Here is a 23,864-nt window from a genome sequence, read left to right as displayed (position 1 = left end):
TGGTTAATTCTCGGGTAATGTAGGTAGAAAACACCACCATACGGAAGGCAGGAGCCGTTGCGTATTACGCCAAATTCACCATGGAGCAGACAGACGCGAGTGATGTACAGTGAACCAAATCTTAACTCCTCCCAGTCCCTAGTAAATACCCCTACAACAGCAGTAGACAACAGTAGTAGACAACATAAGAGAGAACAAGATAATTTACGAGAAGATGCTATGTTCGTACGCCCTCCAAACGCCAGTAAAAAAAAATCTCTCAATCAGACCAAACAAATTAGATAGAATACAAAAAAAAGCAAAAAAAGAAAGAAACCCCCGCAATGCATCCCGGGTGGCTTTTTCAACCACCACGGCTCAGGTCGATGTACCGAGGACTCGCTAGATGTTATTAGTACTAGATTTTCTGTTTCTTGGTTTTTGTGGTACTCACCGCTCTCGTACTTGTTTGCAATGTACTGCGTTGGGTCCTTGGCGAGCCATTTTACAAACTCCTCGATGTGGTCGCGGAGCTTGCTCATGGCCTGAGAGTCCATGTTGGTATGGGCCAGCAGCTCTGGCATTGAAACTGTTTCTCCGTTAGTCGGGTTGGGATAAAAAAGTAGTAGTGGCTGCATACCACAGAGCCGCAAGAGGTGCTCGGCACCGTAGATGTCGCTCGGATCTTTGTGGGGGTGTTCCTTGCGGATCTCAAGGAACTGCTGTCTCTCGAAGCGGTAGAGGAGGATGGTTCCCAAGCTCTTGTCGAAGTAGAGCTTCAATCCCGCGATGATCTCGTCGAAGATATCCGACTCGGCGCTTCCGGGGCGTTTCTTAGGTAGACTGGCCTTGTACTTCTGGAGGATTTGCGTAACGTTCGGATCCTTCGGCAGAGGCACCAGCTGCTGATTCTTGGTGACGTTCTCCCAGTCGTCCACCAGAAGCGCCTTGAGGGAATCCGGTATGGCGATCCTGACGTCGTGGCGCTTGAGGTAGTCTTCCTCCTTTTCAATCTCCATCTCGCGGCCTCGCTTCTGACCACGCGGCGGGAGTGTGGTCCCAGGGTCTTCGGACCCAGCCTTCGAATTGAGCTTTCCCTTTGTCTTTCCGTCGAGCCCTCCGCCTGCTCCTCCGGCCACACTTCCTCCACCCGCGTTGGTCGTGGCTCCGGTCTTGTTCTTTGACGGCTTCGAGTTCTCGTTGAGTTCCTTTTGCATCCGAAGGTTTTCCTCGTTCATTTTACGTAGGCGATCGGCGGGCACAAATTCATCCCATCTGTATGTTCGCGCAAGTAGTGAGCCTTCGTTAGTACTTATTCTAGCTAGCCTCGTATTTTTTTTCGTGGCGGCATCCTGCGCGATCCTTGCCAGGCCGTAGAAACGGTCGGGGAGTCGGGAAGTCGGGGAGTCAAAGGAGGGAGGATGAGAAGGGACACTCACGTATTCTTCCAGCCTTTGTAGTGAATCTTATACTTGGTAGGTTCCTTCTTATCCTCTGGCTTGGTGATTTCAAGCACCTTGGCTTCATACAGCATAGGGCCGTGAAAACAGAGGACGCGTTCCTGAACGTCGTAAGTAAGAACTTTCTGCGAAGCTGCGGGAGGCATGGTGTTCTAGGTTTCTTTTCTTTGTGGAGGGGGATTAAATCGCGGGTAATGAATGGGGTGATTGCCGGTACCGATATGGGGTGGTTGGGAAGAACTGGGATGAGAGTATGTGGGGAGGGGTTGTGGATGGGGTTGTGGATGGAGGGTTAGTTGTATGTAGAAGGCGAGTGAGTTGGGAAGTGATGGATGTGGAGATAGAGTGGTTGTCGCAGGGAGCCGCGGTATTGAATGGTTGCTGCAACAGCCAGAGGACACGAAGATGTTAGTCTGTAGGTAGCTGTGGGACTGCAAGAGCGATGGATGTTGAGAGTGTGGAGGGGAAAGCTATGATGGGTGTTTAAGTTAAGTTGAATGATGGCTGAACAGTCAAGCGAATGGAATCCACAGCAGCCCTCTGGACCCGCGCTCTAGTGTCTTTTTCTCGTGATTCACACGCGACGACGCGTGCCGCAACATCCCGGGTGAGCCAGGGGGAAAGCTTACCCTCTCATCCAGCACGTGAGAGGACATTCTGACGCGACACTGTTAACTAAAGCTTCTGTCCAACTAGAACTTGCTTGGTTACTCTACTCCAAAACGAAACACATCTGACCCACGAACCACTCTGCAATCTCTTCGACTCAATCGTACAGACTCCACCTCCCTTGACTCTCGCATCCGTATCATCGCGCCCGGGCAACTATGTCCTCCAAGAAAACCGCCGCCACCGAAGCTCAAATCCTCACCTCATTCCTCCTCTCCCGGTCCACGCTCAAGGACATCATCAGCTTCCGCGAGTTCGCCGAGCTCTTCCCGCGTGAGAAGCGCAGTCATCCCCAGGTGAAGCACCTCTACCGCGTACTCTTGTCCCTGCGCCAGCGACAATGCGAGCAGGTGCGGCGGAAGATCCAGAGTGAGGCTGCTACGGTGATTAAGCGCGTGAAGGAGGGGAGGAAGGGGGAGGTTGATGAAGAGGCTATGGTTGGAATTGAGGTGCGTTTCTACCTTGCGTCGAGTGGGAACAGGGGAAGGCGATGCTGATGGGCAATAGTTGTTCGGTGCTGCGCCCGAAGAGAATATGCTCCCGCTCAAGGAGCTACTGAAGCAGATGGAGCGTGCGGCGGACGATTTGGAGATCGAGCAGGTGACGATAGGTGACGAGTGCGATCTGATACTGGAGGAGCTACGGAATATCGTTGGAGATCTCAGTGATCTGCGGTATGGAAAGCTGGCGTCTTCAGCAACTGAGGAGCAGGTTACCAGGGAGATCAATCATCTCGTGTCTGTGTGTGAGAACATCGGGGGTACTGCCACCGCCACCTAGAGACGTTGGATCACCGTAAAAAAATCTGGGTCGTGACGGTAAATGAGATCAAAGAAAATCTGCACCAAACCGGCAGGATTACAACGCGTCCGGCTGGGAAAGGAGGGTGGGAAGGGACGGAGGAAGGGAGGGTGGGCAGGCAATCCGACGTATATCTTGAACTTCACAGTTTTCGACCAGAACTCTTCACGCCGAATAAACCCCAACTTCCCAACCGAAGGCCACTGGTCACCCGCTATGTACCGTGCGCCAGCACTATGCTTTCCTACTTCCTGAGATTTTGAACCCTTTCCCGTGAGATTTGCTCTAAAACTGATGGAGAACGAAAGTATAATCTAAAGGGTAGGCACCATTGCGGTCCATCCGGTTGTCGAGAGGGGAGGGCGATGGGGCAACCTTGTTCCAGAGAGTCACCCAGCTGCTGATAATTGAGAGGGCTTGGAATGGGGAGTTGGATAACCCCGTTAGTGTTATTACGCATGGTGAGGTATCTACACGTGCGAGACGGGATGAGTCTGTGCTGAACTATCGATAGCCGACGGGAGAACTTCAACGGATATGTGAAGACGCTAAAATAACGCATCCTCGCTGAAGTTCAACAAGCTATTCACACCCAGCAAATGTAAATACGGTCGATCTAGAACGCCCTCTAGTTTGCAGGTAGGCGATAAGTTAGTTAGGTGTCAATGGGAGTCTGAGAGCACCGTGATGCGATCACGATGTATTTTCCGCGCACGTACGTTTAGCCTTAGGCTGGATAGGGGCTAGGTATAGGACTGAGATTGGGAGAGAGCCGAGACCTGGAGTACATATGAAGTTTCGATTTGGCGGTTTTTTGGCTTTGGGGCATCATGGGAATGGGAGGTATGGGCAAACAATTATGGTATGTTTGCAAGTGAGCATGAATTTTGACCGCCTGTGCGAACCACCCCATTCCCGCGCCCAATACATGGCGCATTCATATCGACGTAACTAGAACCGAAAAAGAGAGCACATTCCGCCAGCTCCAGAGAAACTCCGACCAAGCTTTATCTTCCAATCCATATCTTACAATTGCTATCCAGAAACTTGCGCTGCATAAACGACAGAAAGCCCTTCACAACTACGACACACGACAGCCCGCTACTCCGCCTATTCCATCCCACGTATACGGTCGTACGTTAAAAAAGATAGCTAAACAAGATCGTAGGTAGATATTGAAATTATCTTCCGGTAGCATCACCGACAGTTCGTACGGGCATGTTTCTGGGGGCGGGCTGGGTGCCCATGCGGGAAGCGGTCAGGCGGCTCCTGTATTCGAAAGAATTGGTTAGCAAAATGGATACTCAGGAATATTCATCAGTGGCAACTTACGTGAAGGTCCTGCCGATCAGCGAGATTCCAACCATGAAAAGCCACTGTGGGATCATCTCATAGTATTGAAGAGCCTGGGAAAGGATGGGTGCGTAATCCTTCAGCTGGCCGGTGATGGGATGGAAAAGACCGGTCCAGGGCTCGAGATTCTTCCATTCCCTCTCGGTGTAGAGCTTGGTGTGGTATGCGGGCTGTTCGTTGATCTCGGTAATGTTCTTCCACATGGGAATACGGCGGAAATCAGTGGTGCCGTTGTTGACGTACGTAGCGACATGGTAGAAGACGGGGAGCTTGTTAGGCGCGTTCAAGAAGAAAGTATGGCACAGTTCTGTCGCCTCGGGCGCAGCGCAGTCAATCTTTCCGAAGTTCAGCTTCGACACTGGTTTCACTATCGACATCGCGCGGACGGTGTCCTGTTCCACTAGATTAGCTCCATACGGTTCCAAGACCCGCCCGCAAGAACACATACGTTGTAAACACCATCCCAATAGGTAACATTCTTATCGCCAGTTGAATTCGCAGCAGAAGTAGTGAAGTAAAAGTACCACTCTTTAGCAGCGTCCTCACCCGCAGCAGGATCAACGGCGACATCGATGTTGTTTCTCCAGTTCTCGGAGGTAATCTCATACGTGTTCTTCAGCACTGGCGTACGACTCGGGATCGCGGAGCCAAGCGGCTGCTGAAGCGCTCCGCCAAAGGCATTCTTGAAGAAATCGCCAAATTGAGCGTTGACAGCTGTCGCTGCCAGAGATAACGGGAGCAAGAGTGAAACGGCGCGGACCATGACTGTGATTTTGATGGGGTTAAGGTACGGAGGGCGATGGAAGATGCCGATCGTAAATCGTGAGACAAGGTAATCCCGTTGGGTAAATGGGAGTTCGTTTGAATGTTTGTTTGTCTGTGGGCGTGTGTGGAGGCAGGTGAGGTAAAGGTTATGGTGGTAGGTGCATACGTACGCGATGGGAGGATCTGTGTGAGGGTGTCACTTGTGGTGGGCGTGGCAGGGAGCAAAGGACACAGCGTACGTAGCGGCTATGTAGACTCCGGTCTGGAGAGCTACAATAAATGTAAAACCCTACCGAGTAAATTTATGAGGAAATACAACTGCGCATTCTCCATGCCCACCACCAGCCTTTGTCTCCTACATTCTGCATCACTTCAAAAGTATTCACAGGCCGAACCCCACAAGACGCTCGAACGGCTTTAGGTCTTGGCATCCAATTGGGTTGAGTCACTGTATCTCCTTCCATGAAGTTTCACTCTCACGGCAAAATTCCTGTACATCCTAGCAGCTATTCGTCCACTCATACCATGTAACAAGTGACGTCACTCTCTCGGCCCTCGACGGCGTATTTCTGGAGGAGATCCGGGTATGTCAGACTTTGGGGGAAGTCAGGAAACTGGCTAGGACTCAGAGCACCAGTACCAATTGTTATATGTGTGATGAAATGTGGGTGGAAAGATTATATGAGTGTAAGTGGTGGGTTCTTTGTTGTGTGAGGTTGTGGAAGAATGGGAATTTAGAAAAGTAATTCTGCCAATCACTATATGTCACTTGATTATTGTATTCCGTTAAAATGGAATCACCTTGGGCTAACGTCTATTGGAATGCTCACCAGAAGTTGTTTGTCATAAGCAGTGCAATGCTTTGCAAAGCCTTGCACAGTTGAAAGGATTTACCTGATCCTGGAATAATATTTTAGTTATTTAGGTATCAGGCGGGGAATGGAAGGCGGCATGATAAATCGACCGCTGTTTTTCAGTTTTTCAGCTTTCAGTGATCCTGGCCTCAATTTTCCTAGAGTAGGTACGTTCCGCAACTCGCTCATTTCGAGCGAACAGTACGAGCCTTAGTCCGTCCCCTCTACCTTGCACTGCCCAGCATCAAGCAACAGTAGGAGACGAAGCGCCGCTCGCCCTCCACGCCGAGAGGATCAAGTCCACGATCTCGGGCATACCCTTACCATGCTTAACCTGGGCGAAGATGGTAGGCCCTCCCTCACGCATCTTCCTCGCATCGCTGTCCATCACGTTCAGATCTGCGCCGATCAACTCAGCCAGGTCTGTCTTGTTGACGATTAGGAGATCGGACTGCGTGATTCCTGGTCCGCCCTTGCGGGGAATCTTGTCGCCGCCTGAGACATCGATCTAGAGAAAAGAGCAATCGAGTGAGAATGCGTGATGTGTCAGTCGAAGGAGGTAAAGGACATACGACGTAGATGATGTAGTCTGCCAACTCGCGTGAGTAGTTTGCGGCCAGGTTGTCGCCCCCGGACTCAATCAAGAGGAGTTGGGTGTTGAACTGTTGGTGCAAGTCCTCGAGTGCGTGGAGGTTCTGAGAGATGTCCTCACGGACTTGTTTTTATTCTGTCAGTGAGATCGGGAGGGTGGTGTCGGAGAAGGGCCAATACCTGCGGCATGCGGGCATCCTCCGGTCTCAATGGCCTTGATACGTTCGGCTGGAAGAGCTTCGTGCCGGACAAGGAATTCTTGGTCCTCCCTGTGGCCAGTTTTAGCTATTGGTCCAAGACGCCAAAGGCGAGCTGAGCTTCAACGGATTACCTCGTGAAGATATCGTTCGTCACAGCGGCAACAGAGTACTTGTCTCGCAGAGCTTTGCAGAGCGCAAGCATCAATGCAGTCTTTCCGGATCCGACAGGTCTAGATACAGCTCAATGTTAGAGTTGCTCATATGTTCTCCGGCCTATAGGGTGTTTATACCCTCCAATTCCAACAGTGAAAGCCCGCTCGGACCAATCTCTGCCCTCGATAATTGGCAGTTCCCGGCCAAGGTATGATCCAGGCCCGTCAAGAATCTCGTGGGAGTGGCCGTGGTCTTGTACATGTCCGTCGTGCGAGTGGCCGTCGTGGGTGTGGTCCGCCATCGCAAAGGGTATAAAACTACTGGGAAGAATTGAGTTTTCTGAAGGAAAAGTGACGAATTACTGAGAGATGAATGAGATGAGCGATGTCAAGATTCAAGATGTCTGTCTCTAATTCCTCAGCCAGCGCCGGGATATGGCGGGGTTGCATCGACAGCGGGGTGTTCCACCACTTGGCGGGCTAGACTAGAAGTGATTAGGGCTCTTCACCACTCACACGCGACAACCGACAAGGCAAGGGTTGCACCAAGCAGAAAGAAAAAGTTTGAATTCATATTCACCGCCCACCGCCTACCCCCACCAACATTTCTTTCGCCAGAACAGCCACCACCAACAACCAATAACGTGCGCCATGGCCTGCCTCAACTGCACCGCTCGAGCTCTCCGCCTTTTCATTCACGGCCCTCCGCCCACGATTGCATCCCCACTCCGTCACAATGCCCTCCGAAACCCACTCGCACTACAGGCCTACCCAAAGCGACTCCTGCAATTTCAGCAACTCCGCCGAGAGTCAACATATGTGACGAATCATGAGCAAGCACAGGCCATCGGCACCGACGATGATTACCTCCCCTTTGTAAATACTTCGACTGCGGACGAAGGCGACGGCGATGGGGTAAACCTGGTCGCTCAAATGCATCGCCTGCCTCCGCCACCGCCGCATATGGAGCCGGAGATCGTGCTCACGGGTGAGGGGAAGGAGGGAAAGTTTGCAGGAGAAGTTAAGGACAGAAAGAATCGTCCCCCCGTGCGGGCAGCGCTTCGGGAGAAAGACAGCCACAGCACACAAGGCGAACCTTTGCCAGCAAAGAAGCCACGGACTCGAGCATTCACAAGCAGTTATGAAGCAGAAGAGCGGAGGTTGGCTGCTGAGGAGCCAGAGACGACGCCGGTCGAAACAGCGAAGACATCGTGGGGTGATAGCCGGAAGGGCAAATGGGATTTACCACCGGTCGAAGACGCCGTATCGCCGCCGATGACCGAAACAAGGCTCCAAAGCTACATCAAATCTGCGGGAAAGCGCGAAGTCGAAGCATGGAGAGTCCAAAAAGCGGCGTTGGCGGCGAAGTTCGGTGCCACGGGTTGGTCACCGCTGAAGAAGCTCTCTCCCGAAGCAATTGACGGAATCCGGTCCCTTCACGATCACCATCCTGATATGTTTCGCACCCCAGAACTAGCAAAATTGTTCGAAGTCTCCCCGGAGGCTATCCGGCGCGTACTAAGGTCGAAATGGCGGCCGACGGCGGATGAGCAAATGGATAGGATGGAGAGGTGGGAGAGACGCGGACGCGCGATTTTCAACACCAAGGTGGATCTCGGGGAGGTGGTGACCAAGTCGATGAAGAAGAAAGAGCGCAAGTCGAGGGAGAAGACGCGGGAGCAGAAGTTTGGTGGGTCTCTGATGGAAAGAGGTGCATTCTCGGACCGGATCTTGTAACGAGAGACTTTGGACAAGTCAGTGTGTATGATTCATATTGGTGCCTCTAGCGATTTTGGCGGTGATACTCGACTCGGTCTAGTGGTCCGCGGTCTATGTAAATGATACTGATACTTTATGCGAAAGGCCCGATGTTGTGTTGGTTCATTTGTTCATTTCGTCCCATTGACTTGAACTCCGGAGAATTGCTGTTCTCAAACATGAATCGATCGTCATTGGGACTGCGCTCTTGTGATGTCCTCATAGAATAGCACTCGTGACTCATGCGAGTATGTAGCGCATTTAAAAGGACCGGAAATTGAGCAGAAGTTCCTTTTGCCGACACTTCCTCTAGCGACACGCACAATACTCTGCTCTACCTACATCCTCCTCTGTACATATGTACATACGGATGCTTATCCACCGGCGCCTCGGCATCTCCTCCATCTGCAGCCGTTATCCCATGATCCACTACTACCAGGTAAAGTTTGCCACTGTACATGAGCTGGCACTCGGCCTAACCCGTTTCTAGAACCTCCCACCTATATAGCCCCCACCTACTGCCGCAATTAATGATTAAACAAAAAATAAAACCCACCTACTGCCATAAATCGATGTTCGCTCTCTCCTCCCCCCCACCAACTGCCAGTGCATTTTCTATTAGGGCGTCCTATTCTTTTAGAACAGAGTAGTTGCCCGGGCGGCGGACGGGGGAAGTTGTTTGCTGCATCGAGCCAGTAACTTTCTGGACTGCAGACAGGACTAGGTAGAGCAGGAGTAAATACATTTTGCCGTGATACCGGTAGACTCATAGGGATGTACAGTAGACAGGTCGCATGCAATACCCACTTATGAGGAAACCAAAAAGCAAAAACCCCCACCCGTCGGTGAATACTTCACCCATTCGGTAGTGCCCAGACCAGATTCTGCACCTTTTTTCCCTTCTTTTTGCGCCCGGTTGTTCGGCAAACGCTCTGGCGCCGCGCCCAGCCCGGTTCAGCTCGCATGATATGGCCTGGATGCCTGCCAGTGATGGATACGATGACCGGCTCTCCATGATTTCCCCCGCAATTTCACCCAGCAATACTTATCGAGACGGACGTTTTCGATCAGCTACCCTACCTATATAACTGAAGATACCTACTGGATCAAAAGAAAAGCAGATTTCAATACCATCTACCTACGTCGAGCGTGTACATATTTTTCACACTACCTATGTCATCGAGATCACCGCCACCGTCGGCGGACAAGGAAATCCTCGATCTATCTTCCGCCTCCAGCAGCTCAGACTCACCAATAGCCTCAGCTCACCTCCTCCCAAAGCTACTCCCTCCAGACCGTAGCATAACACCCGCCCCCGATGGCCCCATCTCGCCGCCCACCAGCTTCCTCACGCGTACGCGCGCGCGTCTGTGGTCGAACCGCGGGCTCTTCCTAATCCTCATATCGCAATTCTTCGGCAGTCTGATGGCGCTCACGGCGCGGCTGCTCGAAATCGGCCCGCAGAAATTCCACGCGCTCCAGATCCTCTTTGTGCGGCAAACCATCACTGCGGCCGGCTGCTTTTTGTGGATGTGGTACCGCAGTGTTCCGCATGCGCCGCTGGGCGCAAAGGAAGTGCGGTGGTTGCTGGTGGCGAGAGGCCTGGGCGGATTTTGGGGCGTGTTCGGACTGTATTATTCGCTCACGTATCTGGATCTGTCCGATGCCACGGTGATCACGTTTCTTGCGCCGATTGTGGCGACGTGGGCCTGTAGTGTTGTCCCTGCGCTTAAGGAGCCGTTTACGAAACATGAGTTTGGCGCCGCCATGGTGAGTTTTGTTGGTGTTGTGTTGATTGCCCGCCCCGGGAGTCTGTTTGCGAGTTCTGCGGGAGAGGTGGTGGCCGAGGAGAAGAAGAAAAATCAGGGTGGTGGAGAGGATGTAACTCCCCATCAACGCCTGGTCGCTATTCTGGTTGCGCTTGTCGGAGTTCTTGGAGCTGTAAGTATCCTGCTCCCTCAACATAATCTCTCTAATAGATAAATGCAGGCCACTGCATTCACGACTATCCGCTGGATCGGTAAGCGCGCACACCCGCTCATCGCGGTTAACTACTTCGCATCGTGGTGTGCAATCGTAGCACTGGTCTCACTATTAGCCATACCACAAATCGGCGGGATCATCTGGCCGGTGTCGTGGTACCAATGGTTACTACTCATTGGTATCGGCGTTAGCGGGTTTATCATGCAGTTTTGTCTCACCGCCGGACTGCAGTTGGAGAAGGCGGGACGGGGAACGAATATGGTGAGTTTAACTACTGGCGATTAGTGGCGAGGAAAGAGCTGATGAAAAAATAGGTTTACAGCCAGATGCTGTTTGCCCTGTTCTGGGAGAGGATTGTTTGGGGGACTTCGCCCGGCTGGCTCAGTATCGCCGGCAGTGCGCTGATCCTCAGTTCCGCGGTGTATGTTGGCACGCGGAAATCGAAGGAGAAAGAGCCACCAGCGCCTACCAGAGATGAGGAGATCGGGTTGATGACGGATGTTCAAAATGATGAAAGTAGTCGTTGGGGAAGCTCCGAGGACCAGAGAAGGGCATAAATGGATGAATGACTTTTTGGATAGACTCCAATCATGATTGAATGGATATACCTCTGTATTTAGAAGCACTCTTAGTTAGGCGGCATTTGAGCCCTTGAAGCAGTAGATGACGCACAAGAAGAACATGAAACCCTTAACGCCGTTACCAATATACAGGCCTGAAGATGAAGAAGCAATTGATACCTCAAGCTCACCGTAGCCCCCGCACTCACGCCTGCACCTGCACCCCTGGCCTCCACCCATCTGCAATCTTTTTAACCTCTGCCAGAAACTTCCGGCTTTCAATCGGACGCGTCTCGTCGTTATCAAAGAACGGATTGCAAACGAGTGAGATATACGCCGTCTGGATGGCACGGAACACCTATCCACACACCCATAATTAGCCCCTTGACCTGTCACCCGTCGCTCGTCGCCCCTCTATCCCGTACATACCCCCTTCATCTCTCCCTCCCGAACGCCAATGCCCTCCGCATCCACCCCCTCCGAAACCGGCGTCTCAACGGCAACCACAAACTTCACGCCGGTATTCGTAATCCATCCATACAGCGCGCAAGTATCGTCGACGGCATAGAGAAGACCGAAATCACTGTCACCGCCTGCCTTCGATGGCTGCCGCGCTTGGAACACATCGAGCGTTGTGTTCACGAGGAAGTGGTACGAGAGCGTGTCGCGTCTGCTGGAGGACGTGGGGTAGGTCGAGAGGTGGAGCGGCGAGTTCTGGAGAATGTTAGTAGAGAATGGGGAGAAGGAGAAGGACGAGGAGGACGGCGGGACGTACTTTCTTGCCGATTATGGCGATGCAGGTGATGCGCGGGGTTGTCATCGTTGCTTTTATGGTTGCTCGGTGGCCGTGGAGCTGGTGGGAGCTTGGGTCGGTGTTGTGGACCCATCAACCCGTTGGCGAGGCGCTAACTACGCTAAAACCCGTGGATGCGAGTGATGATATGTGAGTCTAAACCTCACTATGCACCGAAGGAACCTGAAGCAGCACAAGAGCTCCATAGTACATGTTCACGAACTACTCTACAATTCCTACAATCTCTGCTGTTGTCAATGTTCAAGTACTTGGATGCAGATGGAAGCAGTCTCGGTAGGAGCTCTTCATGTTCTACGATTATTTATCTTTGATCACGGTCCACGGTCTCATCATCAAAGAAAGCACAAGTCATTCAAAAACATCTATTGTACACTACTCAAGTAGGGGGAAGGGGGGGTGTGGGGGTCGCCAATCCCCACAAACCCACGCTGACGTTAAACGTCCAGCGTCGGCGCCGCACCAACCTCCATCCTGTCAAGGATGTAGCCTGGGACCTTCGGCTCCTGGCCCACCAGCGGAAGCTTGGTGCTGATGACCGCCATCCCGGGGAATCCCTCCCTTAGGAGGAGTCCCCCGAGATGACTCTCATGCTCGCGCCACTCGTACTCGGACGGCATGGAGTCCGGGAAGTACGAGTGGCGGAACTCAGCGAACGCGCTACCGAACTCCATCTCGAACTGGTCCTCGATGACGCCCTCGGGGAGAACCCACCCCTGCTTCCTCGCCCAGTGGCGAACCACACGGAAGAGAAGGATGACGCTTCGTCGGTCAAAGTCCCAGACCGCGCGCTTGAGAACCGCGTGGAAGCGGTTGCGGAGGGTCTGGGAGCCGAAGACTACGGCCTTGAAAATGTGCGGCGGCTGGTTCCGCAGGAAGCCCCGGCCGAAGACTATGTAGTCGAAGCCCGGATAGTCGTGGAGCACAGTCGTCTGCCAGTAAAGGTAGACATTCGCATTCCCCCTCGTGCGGAGAGGTCCCGAGTACATGGGCGGGTGGTAGTCCGTCCTGTAGGGAAGCCCATCGAGGCCGCAGAATTGCCAGTGCCCACCGTCGGCATAGCGGCAACGGTCGTCGCAGAATCTGGTGGCACTGTTGACACCGCAGATTAGGCATACGACCGAGTTCTCGTGCGTGAGGAGCGCCCGGCAGTGGAAGCACTGGAATTTGAGCGAGCCGAGGCGGGCATCCTTGACGACCGAGAGGAGCTCAAGAGGGATCTTCGGAAATCCGAAGTAGCCGACCATGTCGCCTCCGGAGATGTGGTATGCCGTGCCCCTGTGCTCAGCAACGTCTCTTGTGCCGTTATACCAGGGCGGTATGAACACCTGCGGCTGGTATGGAAGAGTGAGGGCGTTCGAATAGGTGAGTCCTGGAGGTGGTGCCATGGACTGGCTACACTGCTGGGAAAGTAAATTGTACGGACCAAACTGATGGGGGTGGGGATTGGCGGGGCTCCAATGCATCCTCTGCTCATTCGGAGCTTGAAGAAACCCATTATTCTTGGGACCACGGATTCTCTGGCGGTTCTGACCATAACGACCACCGCGGCCACCGCGGCCACTAGGGCTACCGCCTCGCTGAGCATACTGACCACCGGAGGATCTGCTCAACTTGCCATGAACAATTTCCACAGAGCAATCTTCGCGGTCGTTGTTATTCCGGTTGTCCTGACGAGAAGGTGCCAAGGAGCTAGAAGGCGAGGACTTGGATAGCAAAATCCGAACACGGTCTGCAAACCCAGGTCCTTCCTGAAGACCTTCTCCCGTTGCGTTGGGATCCTCAATGTAAAAGCCTTGGGCCGAGATAGTAGGGCCAGTAGTATACTTCTCAGTATGGATGGTAAGGTCATCGTGATGCTCCTCGACTATGATAGTAGGTATTTCCAAGGTCGAAGGAGCCAACGGTTCAGCGTGGGATTCCCGATGATTGCATTTGGGTTCTTCGAGCCCGGAAGCCTCCTTGACCTTCAATTCGACCTCCACATTCACTAGAGGCTTCTCCGGTATCAGCAGCGCATCATCAGAACCAATTTCGATAGCTGATTCCTTCTCTGGCTCGAACAAAGAAACTTCAGAGCCACCCTGGACAATATGCAACTTCTCTATCACGGGCAAGGAAGCATCCGAAACAGCGTTAACGACTAGTTCCTCCTTAGAGACGAGTGGATAAACAGCGTTGACGTCTGGTTCTTCTTTAGAAGTGAGCGAGACAACATGAGTTCCAGCGGCGGAAGTATGTTCCGTTTCCAATATGGGCGAAGAACCCTGCGAGGAAACTTCGGCCACAGGTTGATTCTCGACGAGTGTAGGTGCCCCTATAACATCTTCGACAGTCTGGTCCGTCTTCGCGGCGGTTCTCGGCGGCTCTGGCTCTTTAGGTGGAGCCGTTGTATCATTCTGAATGGAAGGATTGACAGACTGTAGCTTCTTATTTGCCCTGTTCTTCTTTTTGGGACGAGGAGACTTCTTGCGCCTACCAGCCTTCTCGACAGGTGAAACATCCGGACCCGGCGAATTCATGACGATGCTCGGTTTAATCTGCTTCTTCCAGAACATATGCGGAATTGCGATGTAAACCTTCGATGGACGATGAGGTTTGCGATCTTGGACTTCTATTACAGCAGTGTTCGGGATAAGCGCAGTAGAAGCCAGTAGAAGCCTATCATCGACGAGATTAGAATTTTCGTCTTCCAAAACAATAACCTCAGGAGAGTGGCCCAGGGCCGGAGTCTGTAGCATTTCAAGGTCTGTTTCGACTGAAGCCCCATCGCACTCAATCTCGACGTCAGCATCAGAAGGCAAGACGATCTCCTCAGACGCTTGATCGATGGGGTCCAGGACTTTGGAAGCTCCTGTGGCGCCAACCGCTTCCACCGTATCGCCAGCTCCAGAAGTCTGTGTACCGCAAACTTTGACAATTCTATCTGATTCGACGGAGTGAGCGACATTCTCGATCTCGACAGTCTCAGTGAGATCGGAGTTCTCGGTGATCACAATAGCTTCGTCGACTTCAATGTTTTCGATGATGCCGGTGACATTGGGAACTTCTACGCTCTCAGTGAGATCGGAGTTCTCGGTGGTCACAACAGCTTCGTCGACTTCAATGTTTTCGATGATGCCGGTGAAGTCGGGAACTTCGTCAGTCTCGGTGGCGACGATGTTGACAACATCATCGTCTAGCTCGGCGATCTCAGAGTTCACTGCCGGGCCTATAAACTCGGTAGTACCCTCCGCCTCGTGACTCTTTAAGGTCTCGATACCAGAGCCTCCACATTCCTCGGTATAGAGATATCGTTCCGAGTCCTCGGCAAATAACTTGGCATCAACATAGACAGATGCGCCTGATTCTGATCCAGAGCTGCTCTTAGAAGAGCTCGAGCTCGAATATACTGGCAAGGAGCCTGGTATCGCCATGAGATCTTCATACTCGGGTTGGCTCAGCTAGAGATGCATCAGTTAAAAGTACACTGGAGGGAATTGGGTATGGAGTTCCAGAATGAAGTTCACTTACATTATGATCTTCGGGAACCAGATTATCCCAAACTCCCTGGTGCCGCTCGAGGAAATCCTTCTGACTCTCAGAATGCGGAGTCTCAGATCCGAATCTTCCGGTATTCTCTTGACGGAATGCACTGGGATTCCACAAGCATTTAAACATCTTAAACGGAGTCGGAACAGGGGCAGCATCTTTAGCGGCGTCCTCGACCACCTTGGCCGTCATTCCCAGCGCTTCCGGTGAGCCCGACAAGGATCCCCAACTGCTGCGAGCATACCAGGCGCGCATACCGCTATGGACCCAAGGGGTATCGCGGATCCTGGCCTTAGTGAGCTCACGACGAATTTGCAACTTGGCGGCCGCATCCTCTTTCTTCTTGTCTGTCATGGCCGGCACTTCGGGATGTTGAGAACGCCACTGGCGAAGTTCAAGATTCTCCCACAAATTATTGCGTGGCTTGTGGGTACTGAGAGCGAAAGGATTCTCTGTGGCCAAATGTTCCTCCACCGTGGACGCATCTCCGGAGGTACTCAGGACTGATTCATCAAACTTGTTAGCACTCCACTTTTGAACCATAATATAAGCAGGGAAAGGTTACTTTTCTCATCATGAACAAGTCCGCAAGGCTCACCCATGACCAGTTCTGCCTTTTCACCCTCGGAAAACCGATCAGGAGTATCCGATTTGAGTTGCTGGTCCACCGCAGTAAGATTTTTCAAGTCCACGCCTGGAACTTTAGAGATCCCCTCGGCCAGATCTGTATCGCCAACGATGGCCGTGGCGTAAGCGCATCCTTCATCCTCGCTCGCATCAACTGGCCAGGGTTCTTGGGGATCGGTCATGATCACATCGTCCTTCTCATCTATGAAGGTCATTGTAGCCTCACTATCGCCGTCCATATCGTCATCCATGGAGATTTCCGTAGAGGCATGCAAGGTGAACTCCTCCGCTGAATCAAGTGGCATCGTAACAGCGTCCGTCTCGGTCGACTCGTCAACCGTGGCCAGGGTATCAGCAATTTGGAGTGCTTCGGCCTTCGCCTCCTTCTTCCGGACCTGGTACAGCGCTTTACCATTCTTTCCCCTGTGGCTCTTTTTGCCCTTCTTTTTGGAAGGCTTCTTGGACTCGCCCTGTGGGCCGGATGGGATGGTAGTTCTGGCAACACTGAATGTGCCGTCGAAATTGTTCTATCGAGCATTAGTTCAAGCATCCAAATGGGAAGATTTTGATCTGGGCGACTTACCTTGATTCCCAACGGATTCGCCTCGGAGACCAGATCCGCAGAAAATTCACCACTGATGACTTGCCACAGCTCCATGACCTGGCTTGTGAAACGCATGGCGAAGGTTGCTCGTGAAAAATGTATCATGGCCTTAAGGCACATAATGTTATCCCCTTTGTACCTGCCGTACTCGTTTTTGTCGTCAAGCTCAGCGATCCAGTGACTGATCGTCTGGTCCAACTCGTCGTTTAAAGGGGGAACAGAAGCATCTAACTCCATGATACCCCGCTGGATAACATTCTCAATGAAGGCAATGAGCTTCCCTCCATTGTTTTCCAAGAGCTGGGGAATACTGAAGTCGAGCAAGTACTTGGCATATTCCTCGCCTCGGGGGGTCTTGTAGGTGCCATAAAATGCGCTAAGCAAAATTATCTCACGATGGGCCGGAGTGATCCAGCGCATCCAGTAGGACTTGAATCCGGATCCAATGATATTCCACCAGTGAATGGCTTCGCTTCTGAGGTTGTATGTCTCATCGACCACGGCATCGTTCATAAGTCCTGGAAATTGATGTGATTAGCATTCAGCCGCCAAATTGAAAGCCTAAGAATAGTTTCAAAACTTACCATAGATGTTGGCGTGGGGGTCGATCATGTTTTCGTGCTGGATGTTACGGGCAACGAGGGACTCGTGAGCGAACCATGCTCCGACTTGAACCGTATGACGAGCTTCAGCGGGAAATGTTGCGGTAAGACGGTCCAGTTCTTGAAGGATCGTGGCTTTAGCCCTAGGACTAAAGAGACCCTGGTTGACAGAGGTCGATGTATCGTTAACACGAGGAGACATCTTGAAATTGCGTGTGATTTGAAGGATCTAATCAACAAATGTCAGCAATGATCGGATGAAAGCCGCGGGAATTCTCCAGCGTATGCATCACCCAGCATGACCATCGTGATCACCGACGTCAGCACATTAACGGATATGGGAAGACGGGGAACTTGCCACAAAGATATAGGTAGGATAGGTGAGGATTCGTAGCGACTAAACAAAGAACATCAGTTAATCCGAGGATGATACAAAACAACAAGCAAGGAATTGAGTGCATACACGAGTGTTGCTAGCAGAGGAAGATGTGTCGATCGAGGTCGAAGGCTGTGTAAGGAAGTGAAAGGAAGTGTGTTGCAAGAGTGAGGGGTGATGCAGACAGTAACTGTGGGTAGTGAAGAGGAAAGGAAAGAGAGCAAGAGGGGTGGGGGGTGGTGGTGGTTTTGTAGTGGGGGTTCGTTGGGGGTTTTGAGCCCTAACACTAGGGTCTCTCATGGACTAGTAGTATTGTCATCGTGATTGATTCTTCAAGTGATTGGGTGGTTGGATCAACTTTTGGGAGGTTTCTCACGATGCTTGGTGTCATCGAGTGATAATTGTGATTCCGCAGCCAAACTCGCCTCACGCGTGCAACGGCTGCCCCGAGCACCCACGAATAGTCCGATGGACTCGGGAAGTTACATGGAGATATCAGACGCGTACATGTCTTCCGCATTCAGTTGCAGCGGAGTGCGAGTAGTGCAGAGTAAAATCAGCGAGTTCATCCTATTTTCTGAGGTTATTTGTCTCCAGTAATTCACTACCATTAGATCATGTTCTTGGATGCGTTTGAATCCACGATTTGTGAGTGTAGAAGAAAGCCCTTCTTTCACTCCTTCAATTTTTCGCTTTTTGCAGAGTAAGCAAGTACTGTATGCTTAAAAGGATGTGAGTTCATGGTATCGATATGATAAGCATTGCAAACGGTCGATTACATAGAAAAATACTCAAGAGATACTTCGGTGACGCTCTGTTTTTACATCATCAACTCGACTAAAACGCGTATCCACCGTGCAGTTACAATCAATCATGTGTGGATACTAATGTATCTATGTCGTAAATTTAAAAAAACCCCCCGATTATAGTAAGCACTGCAGTTTGACAAAACTGAATGGTAAGAGAAATGTCCGAATGATCTGTCATGTCTAAACCCTAGTGTGACGTTAAAATCGCCAGATCCGGTGCTAAGTCATCACCGCAACGAAAAATTAGCCTGCAACCAATCGTAGCCCTCCGCAGACTCGAGCAACCAGTGACCACTTTCCGATCACAAAGACCCACCCCCAGAGAACTTGTTCTTCCAGACACTACAACAACCACAAAGCAGCAGCAGTAATAACAATAAAAGTACTCGGCGGCAGCAATCGAAATACACCCCACTTCCGACCGTTGCTGTCTCCAACCCGTTTTCCTCGTATTCACTCTTCAGCGATGGCAGACCAGAACGTCGCAGCCCTTCTCGCCGCCCTCAGTAAGTCGACCCACACGCGTCTAGCCACATCGTTCCGCCTGGACGTTACGTTCTCTAACGGATATCTCCTCTCTAGCCGGCGGTGCTCGACCGGCGGCAAGTACTCAACTTCCTCAAGGCTTCCCAGGCCTCCCAGCCGCCCTCGGAGCTTCCACGGCCCAACAGCCCCAGCAGTCTGTAAATTCGCCTCCGACTGGCTTTGCGCTTCCTCAACCGACTGCCTCTGGCTCGCTCGACCTTAGTAAGATCAAGCCGACCGCGTCTGGACGGGTGTCTCTCGACGATGCCCTCGCAAAGGTGAAAGCCAAAGCCGCGGAGATGGGAGTTCACAGGGACCCCAGTAGCACTGGTACGTACTCACGCCGCTTTGTTGACAGGGTGCATTCACATCAGAGATTGTGTGTGTCGCCCGGAAGTTTCTGCAGACTAACATTGATACAGCGCCTCGATATGACGATCCAAGAGCCCGTTACGGTAGACGCTCTCGTTCGCGATCTCGATCACCGCCCGCTAGACGTGGCCCCGATCCATATAGGGATGCGTACAGCACTTTCCGCGACGAACGCCGAGGACGCACAGGCGCTGAGTATGGGCGCGACCGAGAGCGCTCGTTCAGCCCCCAACGACGCGGCGGAAGCATCAACGCCTACTCCCCACCCCCGCGGGGAGAACGCTTTGGTAGCCACAGAACGCGATCGCCGCCGCCGGACATGGAACAGATTAACATTGATGCATCTCTGGTCGGACTAATCATTGGACGTGGAGGCGAGAACCTGCGACGTGTTGAATCTGAGACTGGTGCGCGAGTGCAATTCATGACAAATGGCCACGACAGAGACAGTGGTGGTGAGAGAGTCTGCAACATTCAAGGAACACGACCACAAATTACTGCCGCGAGACGCGCAATTGATCTTATCATCCAGGAGAACGAGAAATCTGGTGGGGCGGGTCCCCCAGCTCGCAAACCAGCACCTGCTCCTAGCGCATATGGAGGAATGTCGCAAATGAACCAAGGTCCAGGTCCTGCGGGTCCAGGAGCGCCCAATTTGAGGGACGGAGGTTCGTTTTCAAAATCACGTGGTGCATACACAGTTTTCTTTCTGTATAGTATGGCCATAAGAGAGCCCTGTAAACTAACTCATGCAATTGCACGCAGAAGAGAGCACACAAATATTTGTTCCCGATCGAACTGTTGGTCTCATTATCGGACGTGGCGGTGAAACTATCCGTGACATTCAAGACAAATCCGGCTGCCATGTGAATATCGTAGGCGAAGCGAAGAGTCAGAACGGTCAGCGGCCTGTGAACCTCATCGGCTCTGCCCAAGCCTCGGAATACGCCAGGCGGTTGATAATGGAAATTGTCGAAAGTGATACCAACGGTGGGCCTCCCGGACCTCCAGTGAGGGCGCCCCCATCTCAGCAACAGCAGCCGCCGCCGCAGCAGCAGCAACAGCAGCAGCAGCAACAACAACATTATGGTGGGGGTGGTGATGGTGGTGGTGGTACGGGTCCCAGAATTACAGAGACCATAAAGGTGCCGATTGATGCCGTCGGAATGATCATTGGAAAGGGTACGTTTATATATTCCCTTCTATTGCGTACCGAGAATGAGAGCGAGCTTGAGGACTAACTATCCGTTGAATCTAGGTGGAGAGACAATTAAGGAAATGCAAAATTCGACTGGGTGCAGAATCAATGTCTCCAGCCAGTTCAATCCAAATGATCAAGAGCGTGAAATCTCTCTAGCAGGCAACCGAGATGCTATTGCGCGTGCACGCCAGGCCATAGACGAGAAAGTCGAGGCATCGGTAACCCCTCCCTCCCATCCATCTATCTGAAAGTGAAAGAACCATAAGTGTAACTCTTTTCCCCAGCTCAACAAATCTCGCAACGGACCAAGAGGAGGAGGCGGTGGAGGCGGTGGTTACGGCGGCGGGTCGGACGGTGGCCATCAACAGTCATGGGGTGGATATGGAGGCGGTCAATCGGCAGCTGCTCCCACCCCGGCTGCTGCTGTTGTTGTTGCCCCAGCGGCAGATGATCCGTACGCTGCGTATGGCGGTTACCAGGCCTATTGTGCTATGTACTATGCCGCCGTGTTGCAGCAGCAAGCAGCAGCCGGAAGTGCGCCGGGCGCTTCTGGTCCGCCTGGTACCTAAGCATTACTATCACTCTCACCCAGCCATCGTTCTTCATCATTTGTCGTCGTCATCCTATCAGACAAACATCACTGTCGGGTCCTTTTTTTTTGCACGCGATTACTCTTTCAGCAAACCAACCATCCAACCCGGGGTGACGTGATACGAAAGACGAAAAACGATGAACGGGAATGTGCTTGTGTTTGTTGGGAACATTGAAAAAAAGTGAAAGTGCTGTGCATGTTGTGAACTTGGTGAACTTTGGTGAATGATGCTTGCAACATCGGATGGAAATTGGCTTTTTTGAATGGATATGATTTGGTTGCGCGTGTCTTTTGTCTTCTCGTGTTTTTACTTAATCGCAATCTGGGGCCATCTGCTCTGTGTATGTCTGGTTTCTTCTGTCCAGCCCCTTCCTGGAGGAGGATTCTTTGTTCCACTGTTGCGCAGATCGTGCTCTGCCTACTGTTTTTGGTTTCATGATGGATTCATGATTTACTTGCTTGTACTTATGACGGTGTATGTTACTCTACGGTACTGCTTCACCGGTGTATTTGGGTACATATTAGAAAAATGATGTCTGTTGGGCGTGACCTTGGACTGAAGGAGGGTTAAGCTCCGAGTTCCGAACAAAGAAATGTCTGGTGTCATGTCCCGCTAGACACGCAGCAAATTTCATGCGACTCGAGCAAAATTGGATATCACAGGTACAGATCGACATCACGTGCGAGCAGCATCAAACTCAATGGAAACAATTATTTGATTCATTTATTTTCTATTTGCAAGTCTTCTGTATTCCTAGATTCTTCTCAAAGTCAGCGACAACTCGTGACAAATGTTATGTGTGCAAAAAAGGTGAGGAAGGTTCAAGTTCAGACTTCCAAGGAAGGTCTCGCGGCGGTCAAAGCATGCTAAGATGGGTTCTTAAGCGCACACTACCGAGGAAACTGCGAATGTAGGAATGGTATCATCAGGAGGAACCTGGGGGGGGCTGCGCGGGGATATAGAATGATGATGCGATGGAATACGTACGGATTGTCAATTTGCTGTGTGGATGGTGTTATGTGAGAAAGAAAACCTGTCTTAAAAGCATGTTAGCAAAATCCTAGATAGTGCGATACGATGAGTGAGAAAGTTGAGGGAAGGCTTCAAGTTCAGTCGAAAAATTACTGGCAAGTACCAAGTTTCCACCGTAGTGCAAACCCGAACAGCATGTAGCTTTCTTCATGGTCGATTACGATTGGGAAAGAAGTATGTGCATAGATCATCAATTGAAGCGGAAGGGAGAAAGGAGTATGCAGTAGATGCGCGGTGAACTTACTAGTCGGTATGTTTGCTGTGTGTTGTTGGTTGGTAGTGATGATGGGGTTGTGGAGAGGGGGGAAGGAAGCGTGGGTTTTATGGATGAGCGCCAAGAGGCAGCGGCCAAAAAAAACTTCCACTAGTCTAACTAGGGCCAACAGGGCTGGCTGCTGAGTAAGTGCGCCCATAGACATAATCGGTCACTCGATTGATGTCAATCGGCAAAATTTCCGGCTCCTCAAACGAATCCGCACGCGAATGGACGGTAACGGCAGCAAAGAGTCGACAACCGCACCTTCAAGCTGCGGCCATCTCGGGATGAATCGATGTAAACCGCGATACTATTAGGATAACTGTGCGCTTTGGTTTTGACTGCAGAGCTACTGTCCCAGCAAATGGATTTCGATCGGCTGAAGATCCTGGCTTGAACGGGATTACTGCCCTTTTACTCTCTGCTTCTTGCCGCTTGGGAGCCAGACATACACTTCTTCCTAACCGAACTTTCGGCTCATCTTCCTTCATGCTCGGATTGGCTCTGTGTCATGTATTTCCGCACTCTGGCTCTTTCTGTTTCAAACCATCATCGCAAGACTTTTCGAACGTCGGAATCTGGTCAGCTACCTAAGTATGTAGTTGTCGCTTCCCAAATCGGCCTTTCGGTCTTATGTTCTCTTACTACTGTAGCACATTCGGCCTCCCTTCCCGGCCCGTTGAATCACAAGCTAGCACTCGGCATGGTTACAGCTACCGTGGTTTCCGGTAACAGGCTCGATGTCCCCCATCCTTCCGCTGCACGACTTCCCCCTCCGGCTGGAATCCGGCACCTCCTTCGGTCGCATATCCACGGCCACAGCACGCGATTACTGCCATTGTGGTCCCGTTTTGCGTCGGATATAAAAAAGCAATTTAACCACCATTGTCGGCTGCACCACTAACCACATTGGGAAGTATTAGTGGCCTTTCGCCATTCGAATTTATGTATCCCCCTGATTGTTCGCCTCTGCTGCAGAAATGGAGAAGAGCTGTTATTCTTATTCTCGGTCTTTTCTCTGCCTTTCCGCTCATCAGTTTGCCGGTCGCATTGTCGATTTTTCCTGAGTCCTCATCCCGAAGAGCGCGCTTCGCTCACGAGAAATCAACTGTCGGACACCAAGCAGATCCCTCCAGCCACCCAAACCTTGAACAGACGAGCCGCACTGGTCTGGCCCGACCTGCTGTTATAACTTATATCGCCCCAACCTTCAAAAGCCCCTCCATCTGCAATCTGCCCTGCGCCTCTTGTCGATTTTTGCCAAATCCCCAAGACTCTGCTATTACAGCCTTCTGGTTCGACCAAAAGACCTTTCCTTGTTCTGCCGCCGCCGCGGTCGCGCGCCACACAACACGTCCGCTTGAAGGCCCTTGAAAATCCCGAGTTTTAGATTGACGATC

General features: G+C 51.8%; 10 protein-coding genes across 10 annotated transcripts; 5 read left to right on the top strand and 5 right to left on the bottom strand.

The window, feature by feature from the left end:
* Nucleotide 1: 1 nt before the first annotated feature.
* BZA05DRAFT_389675 (MRG-domain-containing protein) lies at nt 2-1,961 on the bottom strand. The gene is made up of 4 exons (XM_051482799.1): nt 1,419-1,961; nt 620-1,254; nt 434-568; nt 2-381 (listed from the first exon to the last, which is right to left on the bottom strand). The coding sequence occupies exons 1-4, from the start codon at nt 1,583-1,585 to the stop codon at nt 344-346; spliced, it is 975 nt and encodes a 324-aa protein (XP_051342014.1). The 5' UTR covers nt 1,586-1,961; the 3' UTR covers nt 2-343.
* A 178-nt stretch (nt 1,962-2,139) lies between these two features.
* Nucleotides 2,140-2,999, top strand: BZA05DRAFT_434275 (Cnl2/NKP2 family protein-domain-containing protein). Its single transcript, XM_051486314.1, has 2 exons — nt 2,140-2,557; nt 2,616-2,999. Exons 1-2 carry the CDS (start codon nt 2,267-2,269, stop codon nt 2,886-2,888), a joined length of 564 nt encoding a protein of 187 aa, XP_051342013.1. The 5' UTR covers nt 2,140-2,266; the 3' UTR covers nt 2,889-2,999.
* A 771-nt stretch (nt 3,000-3,770) lies between these two features.
* BZA05DRAFT_349221 (uncharacterized protein) lies at nt 3,771-5,264 on the bottom strand. Its single transcript, XM_051481248.1, has 3 exons — nt 4,711-5,264; nt 4,242-4,654; nt 3,771-4,178 (listed from the first exon to the last, which is right to left on the bottom strand). The coding sequence occupies exons 1-3, from the start codon at nt 5,023-5,025 to the stop codon at nt 4,091-4,093; spliced, it is 816 nt and encodes a 271-aa protein (XP_051342012.1). The 5' UTR covers nt 5,026-5,264; the 3' UTR covers nt 3,771-4,090.
* Nucleotides 5,265-6,125: 861 nt separating this feature from the next.
* Nucleotides 6,126-7,126, bottom strand: BZA05DRAFT_333205 (CobW/HypB/UreG, nucleotide-binding domain-containing protein; the record flags this gene model as incomplete). Its single annotated transcript, XM_051480677.1, has 5 exons — nt 6,126-6,389; nt 6,454-6,596; nt 6,653-6,741; nt 6,804-6,902; nt 6,963-7,126. 5 exons carry the CDS (start codon nt 7,124-7,126, stop codon nt 6,126-6,128), a joined length of 759 nt encoding a protein of 252 aa, XP_051342011.1.
* A 224-nt stretch (nt 7,127-7,350) lies between these two features.
* On the top strand, nt 7,351-8,897 carry BZA05DRAFT_389667 (uncharacterized protein). Its single transcript, XM_051482798.1, has one exon. The coding sequence runs from the start codon at nt 7,476-7,478 to the stop codon at nt 8,559-8,561; it is 1,086 nt and encodes a 361-aa protein (XP_051342010.1). The 5' UTR covers nt 7,351-7,475; the 3' UTR covers nt 8,562-8,897.
* A 665-nt stretch (nt 8,898-9,562) lies between these two features.
* On the top strand, nt 9,563-11,258 carry BZA05DRAFT_389663 (uncharacterized protein). Its single transcript, XM_051482797.1, has 3 exons — nt 9,563-10,523; nt 10,572-10,826; nt 10,880-11,258. The coding sequence occupies exons 1-3, from the start codon at nt 9,756-9,758 to the stop codon at nt 11,120-11,122; spliced, it is 1,266 nt and encodes a 421-aa protein (XP_051342009.1). The 5' UTR covers nt 9,563-9,755; the 3' UTR covers nt 11,123-11,258.
* BZA05DRAFT_389660 (Sedlin) lies at nt 11,259-12,049 on the bottom strand. Its single transcript, XM_051482796.1, has 3 exons — nt 11,901-12,049; nt 11,555-11,839; nt 11,259-11,483 (listed from the first exon to the last, which is right to left on the bottom strand). The coding sequence occupies exons 1-3, from the start codon at nt 11,943-11,945 to the stop codon at nt 11,331-11,333; spliced, it is 483 nt and encodes a 160-aa protein (XP_051342008.1). The 5' UTR covers nt 11,946-12,049; the 3' UTR covers nt 11,259-11,330.
* Nucleotides 12,050-12,373: 324 nt separating this feature from the next.
* On the bottom strand, nt 12,374-17,502 carry BZA05DRAFT_464834 (uncharacterized protein; the record flags this gene model as incomplete). The annotated part of the gene is made up of 5 exons (XM_051487745.1): nt 12,374-15,379; nt 15,450-15,970; nt 16,066-16,621; nt 16,678-17,216; nt 17,283-17,502. 5 exons carry the CDS (start codon nt 17,500-17,502, stop codon nt 12,374-12,376), a joined length of 4,842 nt encoding a protein of 1,613 aa, XP_051342007.1.
* Nucleotides 17,503-18,951: 1,449 nt separating this feature from the next.
* On the top strand, nt 18,952-21,152 carry BZA05DRAFT_424330 (uncharacterized protein; the record flags this gene model as incomplete). The annotated part of the gene is made up of 7 exons (XM_051485908.1): nt 18,952-18,995; nt 19,093-19,344; nt 19,385-19,389; nt 19,433-20,050; nt 20,148-20,564; nt 20,641-20,801; nt 20,952-21,152. 7 exons carry the CDS (start codon nt 18,952-18,954, stop codon nt 21,150-21,152), a joined length of 1,698 nt encoding a protein of 565 aa, XP_051342006.1.
* Nucleotides 21,153-21,295: 143 nt separating this feature from the next.
* On the top strand, nt 21,296-21,752 carry BZA05DRAFT_217722 (uncharacterized protein). Its single transcript, XM_051479680.1, has one exon. It carries the CDS (start codon nt 21,439-21,441, stop codon nt 21,706-21,708), a length of 270 nt encoding a protein of 89 aa, XP_051342005.1. The 5' UTR covers nt 21,296-21,438; the 3' UTR covers nt 21,709-21,752.
* The last annotated feature ends 2,112 nt before the right edge of the window (nt 21,753-23,864 follow it).

The sequence above is a fragment of the Tricharina praecox genome, assembly GCF_024521635.1.
Source record: "Tricharina praecox strain CBS 144465 chromosome Unknown BZA05scaffold_5, whole genome shotgun sequence".
Classification (NCBI taxonomy): Eukaryota; Fungi; Ascomycota; class Pezizomycetes; order Pezizales; family Pyronemataceae; genus Tricharina; species Tricharina praecox.
This window is presented reverse-complemented; position numbering and strand designations above follow the sequence as displayed.